Consider the following 12,298-nt stretch of genomic DNA (forward strand, 5'->3'; position numbering starts at 1 on the left):
AGGGAATAATAAATGGGCCATCTGGCAAGTAGTAGAAGTTTAAAGGATAGTAGAAGGATTTTCCTCTTGTTGTGCGCAGTTCTTGCCAGCCAACACCTCAGCAGCAGTAGTTGAATCAGATTCCAGCTCTCAGCTTTCCCAGAGCCAGCCTCACATGCCTCCCAGCAACAGCTGGGATGTGCCAGCCCTTCAGAGACCCAAGGCCCAGCTCCATAGACCCTTCCTCTAAGCATTTAGGTTCTGATAACTCCCGTTTTTTCCCTTTGCTTCCTCCAGCCCCGGGGCAGTGGCGGCTTCCTGTAGCCACTCTCTCTGGGCTATTTTCAATGCTTCTTTCTGCTCTTACAGCCCTCCAACACCAGGACAACAATTCCCTATATTAAAGCCCCTCTGTTGAAATATTAGGAAGATTTCTGTCCTCTCACCAAGCCCTGGCTGATACCAGAAGGCATCTGAGGAAGCCAGATTCTAAGACTGGATTGATCATGTCCTTGGCCTTGAACACAGTACTGAGCTCCTTGGCAATGAGAATTGGAGACTATTTTTTTTTTTAACTGACTGAGCCCTGGCAGGCATATACAGGCAGCACTTCCCACACAGTCCTGAATCAGAAACTTCTCATGGGATCTCTGAGTCTAGGATGCCTGAGCTCTCAGGAGGGGTAACATTTGCTGCTAACCCTCTGCCTCCCTAACGTGAGGTGTCTTTCATGTTTTTTTCCCTTGATGCATGTTGAAATCTTCCCAACAGAGCTATTAACCCAGTGAGGGAGGGGTCTGTGTAGATCACCTCCCATCATCCTCCATAGAGTCTCTATGGCCAAGGTTAGAAGAAAAAGGCTTCTTGGCTCAGAATCCGAAGACTAGAGTCAGTGACAGTTTCCTTAGTGGTGTAAAATGGCAGGAGCAGCACTAATTTCACAGAGGATTCCTGCAGAACACACTGCCACATTCAACCATAAAGCTGCTCATAACAGTGTGAACTTGGCAAGTGCTCACACAGTTAATGTTAACGTTGAAGGTCTGATATACAAGCCAACAGGAAGACCTCTACATTCATATTCTGACTCCTTCAGAAGCCAGGCAAACCTCTTTTTTTTTTTTTTTTTTTTTTGGACTGTGAAATCTAGACCGTCCTCTTTAAATAACTCATTTCTATGAGTGTGTGTCTGTGGAAAACAGAATTCTGTTTAAGGTAAAGAAAGTGTGGGTTTCACTAAACTTGTTGTGGATCTGCCTCTCTCTTTCCCTTCCTCCCTCCCTCTATCCCTCTCTCCCTCCATCCCTCTCTTTTCCCTTCCTTCCTTATTTCCTTCCTTCCTTCCTTCCTTCCTTCCTTCCGTTCTTCCTTCCTTCCTTCCTCCCTTCCTTCCTTTCTTCCCTCCCTCCCTTCTTTCCTTTCTTCTTCACTTTCAATAACTAACTCAGTCATCATTTATTAGGTACCAGCTGTGCACCAAGCATTACACTAGATATTAGGGCTTCAGCGATAAAGAAACTGTGTCATCCTCTAAGGGGCAAACAATCTATGCAGAAGGACACAGTCAGTAAACAGATACTTATATTCCTCTAAATGAGATTTTGGCATAGCTTATTTAAAAGAAAGGACCAAAGAGAACAGGCAGGGAAAGCCAGGGAAGACTTCCTATAGGAGGGAGCTTCCTGAACTGACTCCCTGGGCATGAGTAGAAATCAATCAGGAGAATGTGAGGAAAGGCACTTCGGGCATGGAGGACAAAAGCAAGGACCCAGGAGAGGATTCAGATGCAGTGAAAGAATAGCAAGCAATTCTGTGTTGTTAGAGCATCAGGTTCAAGGCTTAGACAGGTAAGAAATGAGGCTTGAACACTAAGTCAGGGTCAGGGTCAAGAACAGTAAGTCATCGCAGAAGACAATGGTGGGCATCATCTGCAAGATTTAGTAGCTTGGACTTTGCCATGAAGAAAATGATGTCATGCCTTGCAAGAATTCTTAAATATGAGAGTGATGTGGCCAGACTAGGGTTTAGATGTGTTGCTCCCTAGCTGGGTAGCAAAGGGTCACTTGAGCAAGGTTGGATGTGGAGACCAATGAGTCCAAGTGAGTAGTTAACTCCTACTCACCTTCCACTCATGTCATTTAGCACCCCCACCCCATTATTTTTTTATCATGGCATCCTTTGTGTTCTTCTTAGCACTTACCCCAAGTAGTAATTATACATTTATTTGTGCACTTACTTTTTAAATATATACCCATCTTCAGCTCACCTATCCCTAGACTGGAAGCTCCATAAAGGTAGAAATCAATTCTGTATAAACAGTCCTATTAAAATGCTTGCTTGCTACACAGTAGGCATATAAACTGTATGTTGAATGGATAAATGAATGAATGGATGTTTGAATGCTGGGGACAGATAGGAAGGTATTGGTTAGGTAAATATTTAGGAGGTAAAAAGTTGCCTTGGGGGTATTCCATATAGACGCATGGAAAACGATAAAGCCTACTAGTTAATTCATGTGAACACCTAATATAATTTAATAAAAATCAAAATGGAGGAAGTCTTGCCCCGATGGAGCTTTCAATCTGGTGAGAGAAGACAGTCATTATTCATATATATATATATATATATATATATATATATATATACATGCAAAAAATGTAAAATTAAAATTTGGACCTACAGATGCAATTAAATTTATCTAAGATACCTCAGCAGTACCCCTGAAATTCCTCCCTCGGCGATGAGACTTTTTCTTTCTCTGATTTTCAACCAGATTCCAAATAGCAGTTATATTTGATGCTGCATTTGATTGCTGCCTTTCAAGAAAGGTAAAGCATGTATGAGAACACCCAAACAGAGGCTTGAACCTACTCTGTAGGATAAAGCAAAGCCACTGAGGAAGAGACTCGGTGCCGACACATAGAGGATGAGCAGTAGTTAACTAGATAGAGGGGGAGACAAGAGCTCCAGGAGGAGGGAACAGCATTTGCAGGCAACCCAAGGCTGGGGACACACTGCTACTTCCAAGGTCATGCAGAAGACCGATGATGGTGCAGCGCAGAGAGTGTGGTGGCAGGTGGCATGATGCTGAGTAGAAGGGGCATGCCCTGAGCTTGCATGGCAGCTGGTGGTGTTACCAACCAAGACAACACTAGAAGAGGAGCCTCCTTATCACCTAAGAGGAGATCTCCAATAGAAACTGAAAACCAAAGTTGGTGGGAAGACCTGACTAGGGTTACCCACGTAACCTGACTGGGGTTACCCACGTAAAGTTGGGGATGCCCATGATGCCATCAGGAGATGGGTACTAGGTATGATAATGAGGGTGTGTGGGATCACCAAAGATGGCTGTGAAGAGGGAGAGCATCACTGAGAACTGAGAGAAGCCTGAAGGGAAAAAACAGATGTCACAGAGCAAATGAGGGAAGAGAACCCCATTAAAGCAAAACAAAAAGCCTAGACTGAAGGTATAAGGAATTAGGAGATGGCATTGTCACAAAAACCTCTTCGAGAGGGAGCACATGGCACCCTCCACCCACTCACCATCCATCCGCGGCCACTCATCACTAAGCACATGCTAAGCAGGAGGCACAGGGCGGGCTGAGCACTGAATGTGAAGGGAGGAATGGGCTGCAAATTGACTACTTTTGGAGAAAGTTAGTTGAAGACAATAGGAAAGAAGAGTAGCATGGTCAAGGGAAGAATTTTTTTTGTTTGATTTATTTTGAGATCAGGGACTGGAGAGACAACATAGATTAATTTAATTCCATTTGTAGGTTTAGGGGAAGGACCTGGTAGAAAAGAAGAGGCAAATAATATTTTTAATGGGAGAAGCATTGATGGAATAGGGTTCCAGAAAAGGTAGAAGGGTGAGAGATCAACGAGAAACACAAGCAGCAGCTTTGCCCAGCTGCTGTCTTTCTGCTCCAGTTTCCCTTAGGAAGACAAGTGTAAGGCACAGAGGTACCGAGGCTCATGCAGCAAGTTGGAGGGTAACAGCAGATGCAGGGTGCTGCTTTCCAGCATGCAGCCTTTACCCAGTCCAAGCGTCTCATGTGTCCAGGTAACCTATCACCTCATGGATGCTGGCGTGATCTGGCATGCAGACTTTGGACACTGGGATTCCATGGTCCTGGGACACTTTCTTCAGGAGCAGTTGGAGGCACAGGCCCTGGTCTTTACTCCGGAAAGGCACCAAGACAAGAGGATTAGCTGGGAGGTGGCACATGCAGATCACAGACCTGCACGTGAGCATTCTGGAGAATGGAACACCACCAAGCTGAGAATGCCAGGGACTGATTCGCATGGGCAAGGCCTTTCTTTTGTGGAAGGGGAGAAGGTATGGTATGATTTGAAGGGCACCCAAAGCAGCCACTGTGCCTCTCACAATAGCCCTGCCAAGGCTCACCTACCACCTTGACACTCTTTGGGATTAAAGCAAAAAATCTCAGGTAGTTAAAAGGAAATTTTTGCAGAGTGACACGTTGAGCCATTGCCACTTTAAGACTGGGCAGAGCTGCAAAAGACAAAGCAAAAGGATAAAAGGGAAAGTAGTGAAGCACGGGATTTGGGGGTCCCACCATGCAGAATTGTGGGAATCCGTGCAACAACCATACCAATGTAAACCATTACCACTTGTATATACTAAAACACCAATGATGGTAGACAAAGACAGGGCACCTGCCTTTGAGTAAGTTATAAAGAAACCTAAATAGAGAAAGTTACTGTTCAATGTGTTCACTTCGGGGATAGGGATTTGGCAAAGGACTATAGGGACATGGCAAAAGCATCTCGACATCTTAAGGGTTTGGATATTGGTGCGTGTAACAATAATTTTGATCAATGAGTGTCTCTCCTTTTCTTCTCCCATCCCTAAGCTCTATAAACGATGAAGAAATTACCAAACAAAGCCCTAAACCTCCCCAAAGGGTCACTTTCCAAAAGGATACATTTCTGGACAGCAAGCTTCACCTAGAACTTTACTGAGCTCCAATCCCTTTACTGCAAGATAAGCCCCCTCTGACCCCAGGAAAGCTCGCACTGCCTGTCTGAGTACTTTCCACTCAGGAACCTGCTTGCATCCGGCCAAGCGGTCTTGCCTTCCTCCCCCATACCCACCCCGCCTCCCCACTCACAATCCTCCAAACATGTAAAGAGCCTTTGCTTATGAGGCTTCAAACCTCTTCCTGGGTCACATCTTCCCCCTTTATCCCACTTCCCGCCCTACCAGGAGGCTCCTACTCATTTTTGGCTTCCGGCCTCAAGGCCCACCCCATCAGCAGCAGCATGAAAAGGTGGTCAGCACAGTGGGCACCAATCTTTCCCCCACCCCAGTGCAGGAAGGAAGCCTGCACCCACCTCTGGGCGTTTGGTGGTGACTCACCCAGAAGAGTCCACTCCCCCACACCGGACACAGGAAAGACAAAAGTCCTTCCATTACAGGGACTCAGCTCAAAACCTCAAACCAGAGAGGCCATCTCCATCTGCAGCCAGCAGGCTCTTTCAAATTCTCTTTCCTGTCTGTCGTACAACCACAGTAAATGTCTTTCAATTTCTTCAAAGCACCAAGACTTTATGCATGGATTTTTTTCTCCCTGTGGAAAATTCTTCACCTAGTTAACTCCTAGTTATTCTTCCTTGCAACTTACCTCTAACCACTTACAAGCTCCCCAAGTGTCGGGACCTGTATCTTTCCAGAAAAGTCACCCTTAACATGATGACTCCCAATGTATCTTATCATATCCCCCAAAAGGTTCTAAGTTCCTTGAAGGCCAGGATTCCTGTCTTATTGAAGGTTGTATTCCCACTGCTTTGTGCCTGAGTCACGATAGGCACTTGGTCAATGTCTTGAGTTGAAAAGAAATAGAAACCGTAATATACAAACCATCATTATTATCCTTAGAAGAAGGTTGGAGGAGTATGAAGACTTATTCTCTTATGCTTAATTCATCAGCCATCGCCTGGCCTAAACTGGTGGTTTTCAAAGTGTGACCCTGGCCTTGTAACATTAACACCATGTGGAAATTTCTTAGAAACATAAATTCTTGGTTCAGTCCCAGACCTGCTGATTCAGAAACTCAGGGCACTTTGTTCAGTACTCTGTATTTTAATCACCCCCACTGGCGAGTGATTCTGATGCATGCTGAAGTTTGAGAAAACACTCCCTAGTCCTAGGGCCAAGCTTGGGTCGTAACATTCAACCATGGGAATATTGAAAATTAGAAAAATTTTACATTTATAACAAGATTTGTTTATCTGAATAAACACTTCTCCATCCTGATCCCCCATCTTCTTATAATAGTTTAAGTCAGCAGCAGGCATAAGTTTTATTAAGCTCCATTGAGTGGATAAAAACACTAAGTTGAAGAAAAAAAAAACCCACTTTCTCAAATGATAAGATTGGAACAGGCAGGGTCAAGGAAGGACTCAGGCCCAAGGGTCTTTCCACAGTAACACAAAGTCATTCGGAAGCCAGTCAAATAAAATAAAGCACCAGAGACTTCACACTTTAGGGGCCAGAAATGTGAATACATCTTTCCCAGCACTATGATGTTGGCTGATAATGGTAAATGACTTCTCAAGGGGCTTCCTGAGCGTTTGGGTTTCTAAGGATGCCAGTCAGACCTTCAGGATAATTAAGGGCAATGGGTCATACAGCTTACATTGTAGTTAATTTTTTATAAAAAACATAATACCCAATTCATGCCACCCCAAAATGGCTTTTAAAACCTGCTTCACATTCGTAGAGGCGAAGAACCCCCATCTGTAAGAAACCTCACTTCTATATAGAGAGGTTCCAGAACAAACTCTTAGGTTTGGGTGGACACAGCAGGGAAAGTTCTGGAAAATGACAAAGCAGGACTGCCGGAGATCGTCTGTTTGGATGGCTGTCTGGCGCCCCCTTGTGTTCAGTATCAGGACCCAAAAGAGCTGGAAGGCAACAATGATGCAGTGAGGGGCAAATGGCTACAGCAATTCACAAACGGCACTCTAGCCAGAGAGGACCAGAGGAGTAGGCTTAGCACTGGGCAAAGGCCCCTCTGACCACCGTCTGGGCTCTCCTGAAGCCCCTCCAAGCACTCTTCCAGCCCTAGTGGAAAAGTACTCACTAGGAAGACGCCTGGAGGGGCATAGGTAAAAGCTGTGCCCAAGCTCACCTGTTGCCTCTACCAGGAGGATGGATCATTGCATCCTTCCTGCTGGGTGTTTGGCCAGAGGGCTTCTCCTCGTGACTTACTGCCCAGGGCAGAAAAGGCTTAGAACACCCCCACCCCTTTCATTAAAGGGAAATTGAGTGTTCTGCTGAAGACAGCTCTGGCCCCTGAGGAGACATTGCAAGGCAGTTCTGAATGTGCTAAGTCAGTGGGTGATAATGGGCACTGTGTGCCCAGCAAAGGCACTTCCCACCCTCTGCCATAAATAGTCTTTAACTGGTTCAGACAGAAGCTTGGGGTTGGCTCTTCCTTCTCACCTGCCTGCTCCTTGACTTCCACCCCCCAGGGCCCTACCCTCCCAGCCATACCACCGAATCCTGCCCCTGGTGTGAAAAGACCTTGGCATGTTCAGCCCAAAACAGCAGAGCCAATGCCAAGCGTCCAGGGCAGCTCTAGCCCCAGAGCAGGGCTCCCCTCAAGGAGCAGCCCTGATCTGAGCCTTAAATTCTGGTTGGATCCCAATTCCTCCTCATATAAGCTGAGATAGACAAGTCATATAAATCAGATCACTAAAACTCTCTGAGCCCCAGTCTCCTCATGTCAAAAATGGAAATCTCAGCCCTGAAATTAGCCCAATATGATTCTAGGGATGATAGACTTGAATATGTTGGAAAATCTAACAGACAAGTATCCTCTTGCCTCTGAGCCTTTGCACATTCTGTTCCCACGGCCTGGAACCATTTTCTCCCCTCTCTCTGTCACTTGGCTATCACCTGTTTATCTTCAGTCTCAGCTTAGACCTCCTCGGGAACCCTTCTGTGTTTCCTTGAGCCAAGTCAATTTCCCCTGCAGTGGTTCCCATAACTCTCTGCATGTCAGCAGTCCCAAAAGTGGTCACAAAGTATGTTAACTGGCTGTTTGCTGGTCTGGGACCTCACTGTGATAAACCCCATGAGGGAAGAGCAGGGATAATGTCTGCCTTATTCACCTTGGCATCTTCGGGGTCCTGTACAGTGCCTGGCAGATAGTAGGCACTCAGTATATATGGATTTGCCAGGATGGACAGACTCAGAATGAAGCACAGGCTGGGGCCAAAGAGCACGGGCCAAGTCAGGAAAGCAGCTAAGGGAATGTGCGCACATATCCATGATGTGGACAGATTCCCACAATGGCCTGTAGCCCCCCTGTCTGTCATGGAACCCAGTGCTATCTGTGCCTGTGAGGACCCTGTACCAGGTTCCTGGTGCTCTGGCCTGTCAGAGAAAGAAGGAACCTTAAGGGCCATTCAGGCCAGTAGTCCACAGGCAGAGCTTCGGTCTTCTCTGCCCAAGCTCTACCAGAGAGGTTCTGCTTTTATTCTTTTGTATTTGTTTTTCTCAATGGGATAGTGTTTTAAAATCTGGTTCCATGAGGAGAAGGGAAATGTGAAAATCATCTGTGCCCTCATTTTACAAAAGGAGAGGAGACTCAGAAAAAAGGAGTTTTCCCCAAGGTCAAACGGCTCAGTACTGGCATGAGAAGACCCCACATCCTCAACTCCTTACACACTTTTCAGAAGGAGGGAAGAAAATTAGTGATTGTTGTAATCTGGAGTAAAAGGCTGAGTCTGCCCGAAGAGTCCCCAGGTGCAATGTGCTCCTGCAACACCATCCCATGGTGGGGGTGAGCATCACATGCCATTTGTGCCAGCATCCTGGGGGTGAGAACTGGGGTGGGGGTCCAGAGGGACCCACAGAGCCTGGCCGTGGAATTTCATGGTCACAGTCACACACACACACACACACACACACACACACACACACCTGCACTCGTAGCTAATCATCATCCAAACTCCTGCCTGGCCTTGACAACTGTCCCTGGGAATATTGTCTCCTTAGGTCATGGCGGGCTGAACCAGCTGGGAGGGGCCTTTGTGAACGGCAGACCCCTGCCCGAAGTGGTCCGCCAGCGCATTGTAGACCTGGCCCACCAGGGGGTGAGGCCCTGTGACATCTCTCGCCAGCTCCGCGTCAGCCATGGCTGCGTCAGCAAGATCCTGGGCAGGTAAGCACGAAATTCACCCCAGATTGCCCTCCCTGCTCTCCAGCTGATCTCAAGGCAGCAAGCCCGTCTGTCCTCCCGGGGAATGGGGAATTGCTCCCCATGTCCAGCTTTGATCCTGAGACCTGAACAGTTATGGTGGTCCTTCTGGACCTCTGCCCAGCCACTACTTTCCTACTGTTTTCTTGCCCTTCCTTCTTTCTTTGTCCACTTAACCTTCTCTTAGGTTCTCCCTCTCCCTTCTCCTCGGCTCCATGTCTCATTTGCTATAGGCTTCTCTCCTCCTAAGGCAGGAGAATCTTCCCCAAAGGTCCTTCTCCTACTGAGAGCTAGGGAAATTGAGCCACTAGGGAGGGGACACACAGTCAGATGAGCTCCCAAGGTCCAACCCCTAAAAGAGGATCATCTGAGTTTGTGCTTCTTGAACCACAATTTCTCAAGACCCCAGATCCGTGCTTCACAGCCCTGGCAGCACATTCGAGTCACCTGGGGAAGCCTGATTTTAAAAATAGCAGTAGTGTTTATGCCCCAGCACAGACCAATTAAATCAGAGCTTTAGGGGAACAGGCCCAAGTTTTGGAATATAACTCCCTCGTCCATCTGTGCCCAGTAAGTGACTCTAATTCTCTGCAGCCAGGGTTGAGAACCACCGACCCAAAAGTTCAGGAGAGACCAGGAGCAGCAAAGGCCTGCTTCCGAGCTGACGCAGCCACAGATTCCAGTCTGCAAAGCCACTTCCACCAGAAACGCCTCTGTGCCAGAGCTTTCTGTCAGCTCTGTATACGTGTGCCTGTCCCCCTGCTCTGACTCTTATGTGGGTTTAGGAGGAGCCCCAGCTGGACAAGGCAAAGGGGCCTGGACTGTTCTTTGAACTGTGAAAAGCCCTGGCTCCCCGCCTGAAATGGGGGAAGGTGTGAGCCTTTGCTGGGCCTGGGAGAGGGAACTCCCGTGAAGGGCTGTGGTGTCCCACAGGGATGAGCCCTGGATGGAAGTAACAGATGAATGCAGTTTTAAAGAGCCAGATTATTTTTCATGCAGATGAGACCAGAGAGTTTCTACAACAAGGAGAGGAGGAGAGGATATCCTGACCCAGGCCAATGATCTGCCAAACCAACTAGTTGGAGGGTAGAGGGAGGGGAAGGGTGGACACCCAGGAAGAGGAGGCTCAGCTTAACAAGCTGGACCTGGCTGGGGATCTAAGCAAGGTCGGGATTCCAGAGTCCATGAGGAGCAGCTTCAACTTGAACCTGCTAAAACCTGATAGAAAACCAGCTACCGGGGGGTGACGGGTATGGCTCAGGTTTGGACAGGAGGGAGCAAAGGTGAATCAGCAAGACAAAGCAGAGGGTCCAGTGACCTCAGCTAGCTTCCCAGGTGGCCAAAGAAAATAGTCAGTCATTGGCTGGATGTAGTGGCTCATGCCTGTAATCCCAGCACTTTGGGAGACCAAGGCGGGCAGATCACTTGAGGCTAGGAGTTCAAGACCAGCCTGGCCAACTAAGTGAAACCTGCCTCTACTAAAACTACAAAGATTAGCCTGGTGTGGTGGCAGGCACCTGTAATCCCAGCTACTTGGGACGCTGAGGCAGGAGAATTGCTTGAACCCAGGAGGTGAAATTGTGCCATTGCACTCCAGCCTGGGTGACAGAGTGAGACCCTGTCTCAAAAAAAAAAAAAAAAAAAAAAGTCGGTCATGTTTTAGCCAAGAGAAGCTGGGTAGAGCAAACTACTGTGCCCCTGTCATTCACACATCATGCACACAAAGATTTCCTTTCTTAGAGGGGAAATCTTTTGTGCCCCATATGATGGCTATTGTAGGTGCTAGGACACAAGGGACTGGCCAGAGGGAAGGGAGAGAGAGCAGCCAGGGTCAGGCCTTTAGCACATGGTGCAGGTTTGGCAGTAGCATGCAGGGAAACAGATAGTTCCATGCACATCAAGCATTTGAGGCCAGCCTTGGGGACACGTTTCAGTCTCATACCCCTCCCCAGAAGCCTCAGAGAGGAGCGAGGCTCTAGCTGAGTCCCTGTCTAAAGACTCCACCTGCTTATTGGGTAATTCTTCGGGGTTCTCTATTGGAGTAGGTACTACGAGACTGGGAGCATCCGGCCTGGAGTGATAGGGGGCTCCAAGCCCAAGGTGGCCACCCCCAAGGTGGTGGAGAAGATTGGGGACTACAAACGTCAGAACCCTACCATGTTTGCCTGGGAGATCCGAGACCGGCTCCTGGCTGAGGGCGTCTGTGACAATGACACTGTGCCCAGTGTCAGCTCCATTAACAGGTGAGAGAGAAAGCAGCCTCTGGTGTCAGGCTGGGGTCCCTGGGTTTGGGGAAATCAGGAAAGAGACCACAAGAACCTAGCTTGGATGGAGCAGAGGCTGGGAAGGGGCCTGATACTGAAGAATCAGGCAGGGAACACACCAGGCTAGGGGCAGGTACCACAGCTACCTGCCTCTTTCCTTGCCTCGTGCTATGAAGTACCCTCCCCCTGGTCCCTAGCCAGTGTGCTGTCTATAGTTTCTTTCCTCAAACACCACATTCTCTTTCATTCAATAAAAGAATTTTCTTGACTGGATCCTTTTCTAAGCCACTAGACCCCTAACCCCGCCTGCATTCAAGCATTCACTCATTTGTTTATTCCTTCAATGATTCACTCACTACCTCAATCAACCAACCATTTACTTACTCACTCACTTTTCATTAATTCATTCGCATGTAATTCATTCATTCATTTTGTGCTAGGCCCTGGGGACACATAAAATCTATCTTTGTGGTGCTTACAGTCTAATGTGAATACAGGTATTAATCAAGTATCTACCCAATATTGTAAAAATGCAATTCTAAGTCCTGCTAGGAAAAGGAACATGAGGGTATGCAAGCTAGCATGGGATTATTTTGTTTATGAAGATCAGGAAAGTCTTCCCCTGAGTAAGAAACAATGAATAAGAGAGGTAGGTGAAAAGAGCTCAGACAGCACATGCAAAGTCCCTGTGGCTAATAGGATCAAAAGAAAACCAGTAAATAGGCTGGGTACAGTGGTTCATGCCTATAATCCCAGCACTTTGGGAGGCCATGACAGGTGAAAGAAAGAAAAGAAAAGAAAAGAAAGAAAAGAAAGAAAGAA

At 47.4% G+C, this 12,298-nt stretch overlaps 1 protein-coding gene across 6 annotated transcripts in view; it reads left to right on the forward strand.

Moving 5' to 3' along the window:
* The window catches only part of PAX8 (paired box 8), a 58,787-nt gene that overhangs the window by 21,042 nt on the left and 25,447 nt on the right, over positions 1 to 12,298 (forward strand). For all 6 annotated transcript variants that reach the window (XM_017549791.2, XM_037727185.1, XM_017549795.2 and 3 more), the window contains exons 3-4: positions 9,011 to 9,176; positions 11,258 to 11,455. In XM_017549791.2, coding sequence (XP_017405280.1) covers positions 9,011 to 9,176; positions 11,258 to 11,455 — 364 coding nt within the window. The remainder of the gene's footprint in view (positions 1 to 9,010; positions 9,177 to 11,257; positions 11,456 to 12,298) is intronic.

The sequence above is a fragment of the Cebus imitator genome, unplaced genomic scaffold, assembly GCF_001604975.1.
Source record: "Cebus imitator isolate Cc_AM_T3 unplaced genomic scaffold, Cebus_imitator-1.0 Scaffold222, whole genome shotgun sequence".
NCBI classification, from domain to species: domain Eukaryota; kingdom Metazoa; phylum Chordata; class Mammalia; order Primates; family Cebidae; genus Cebus; species Cebus imitator.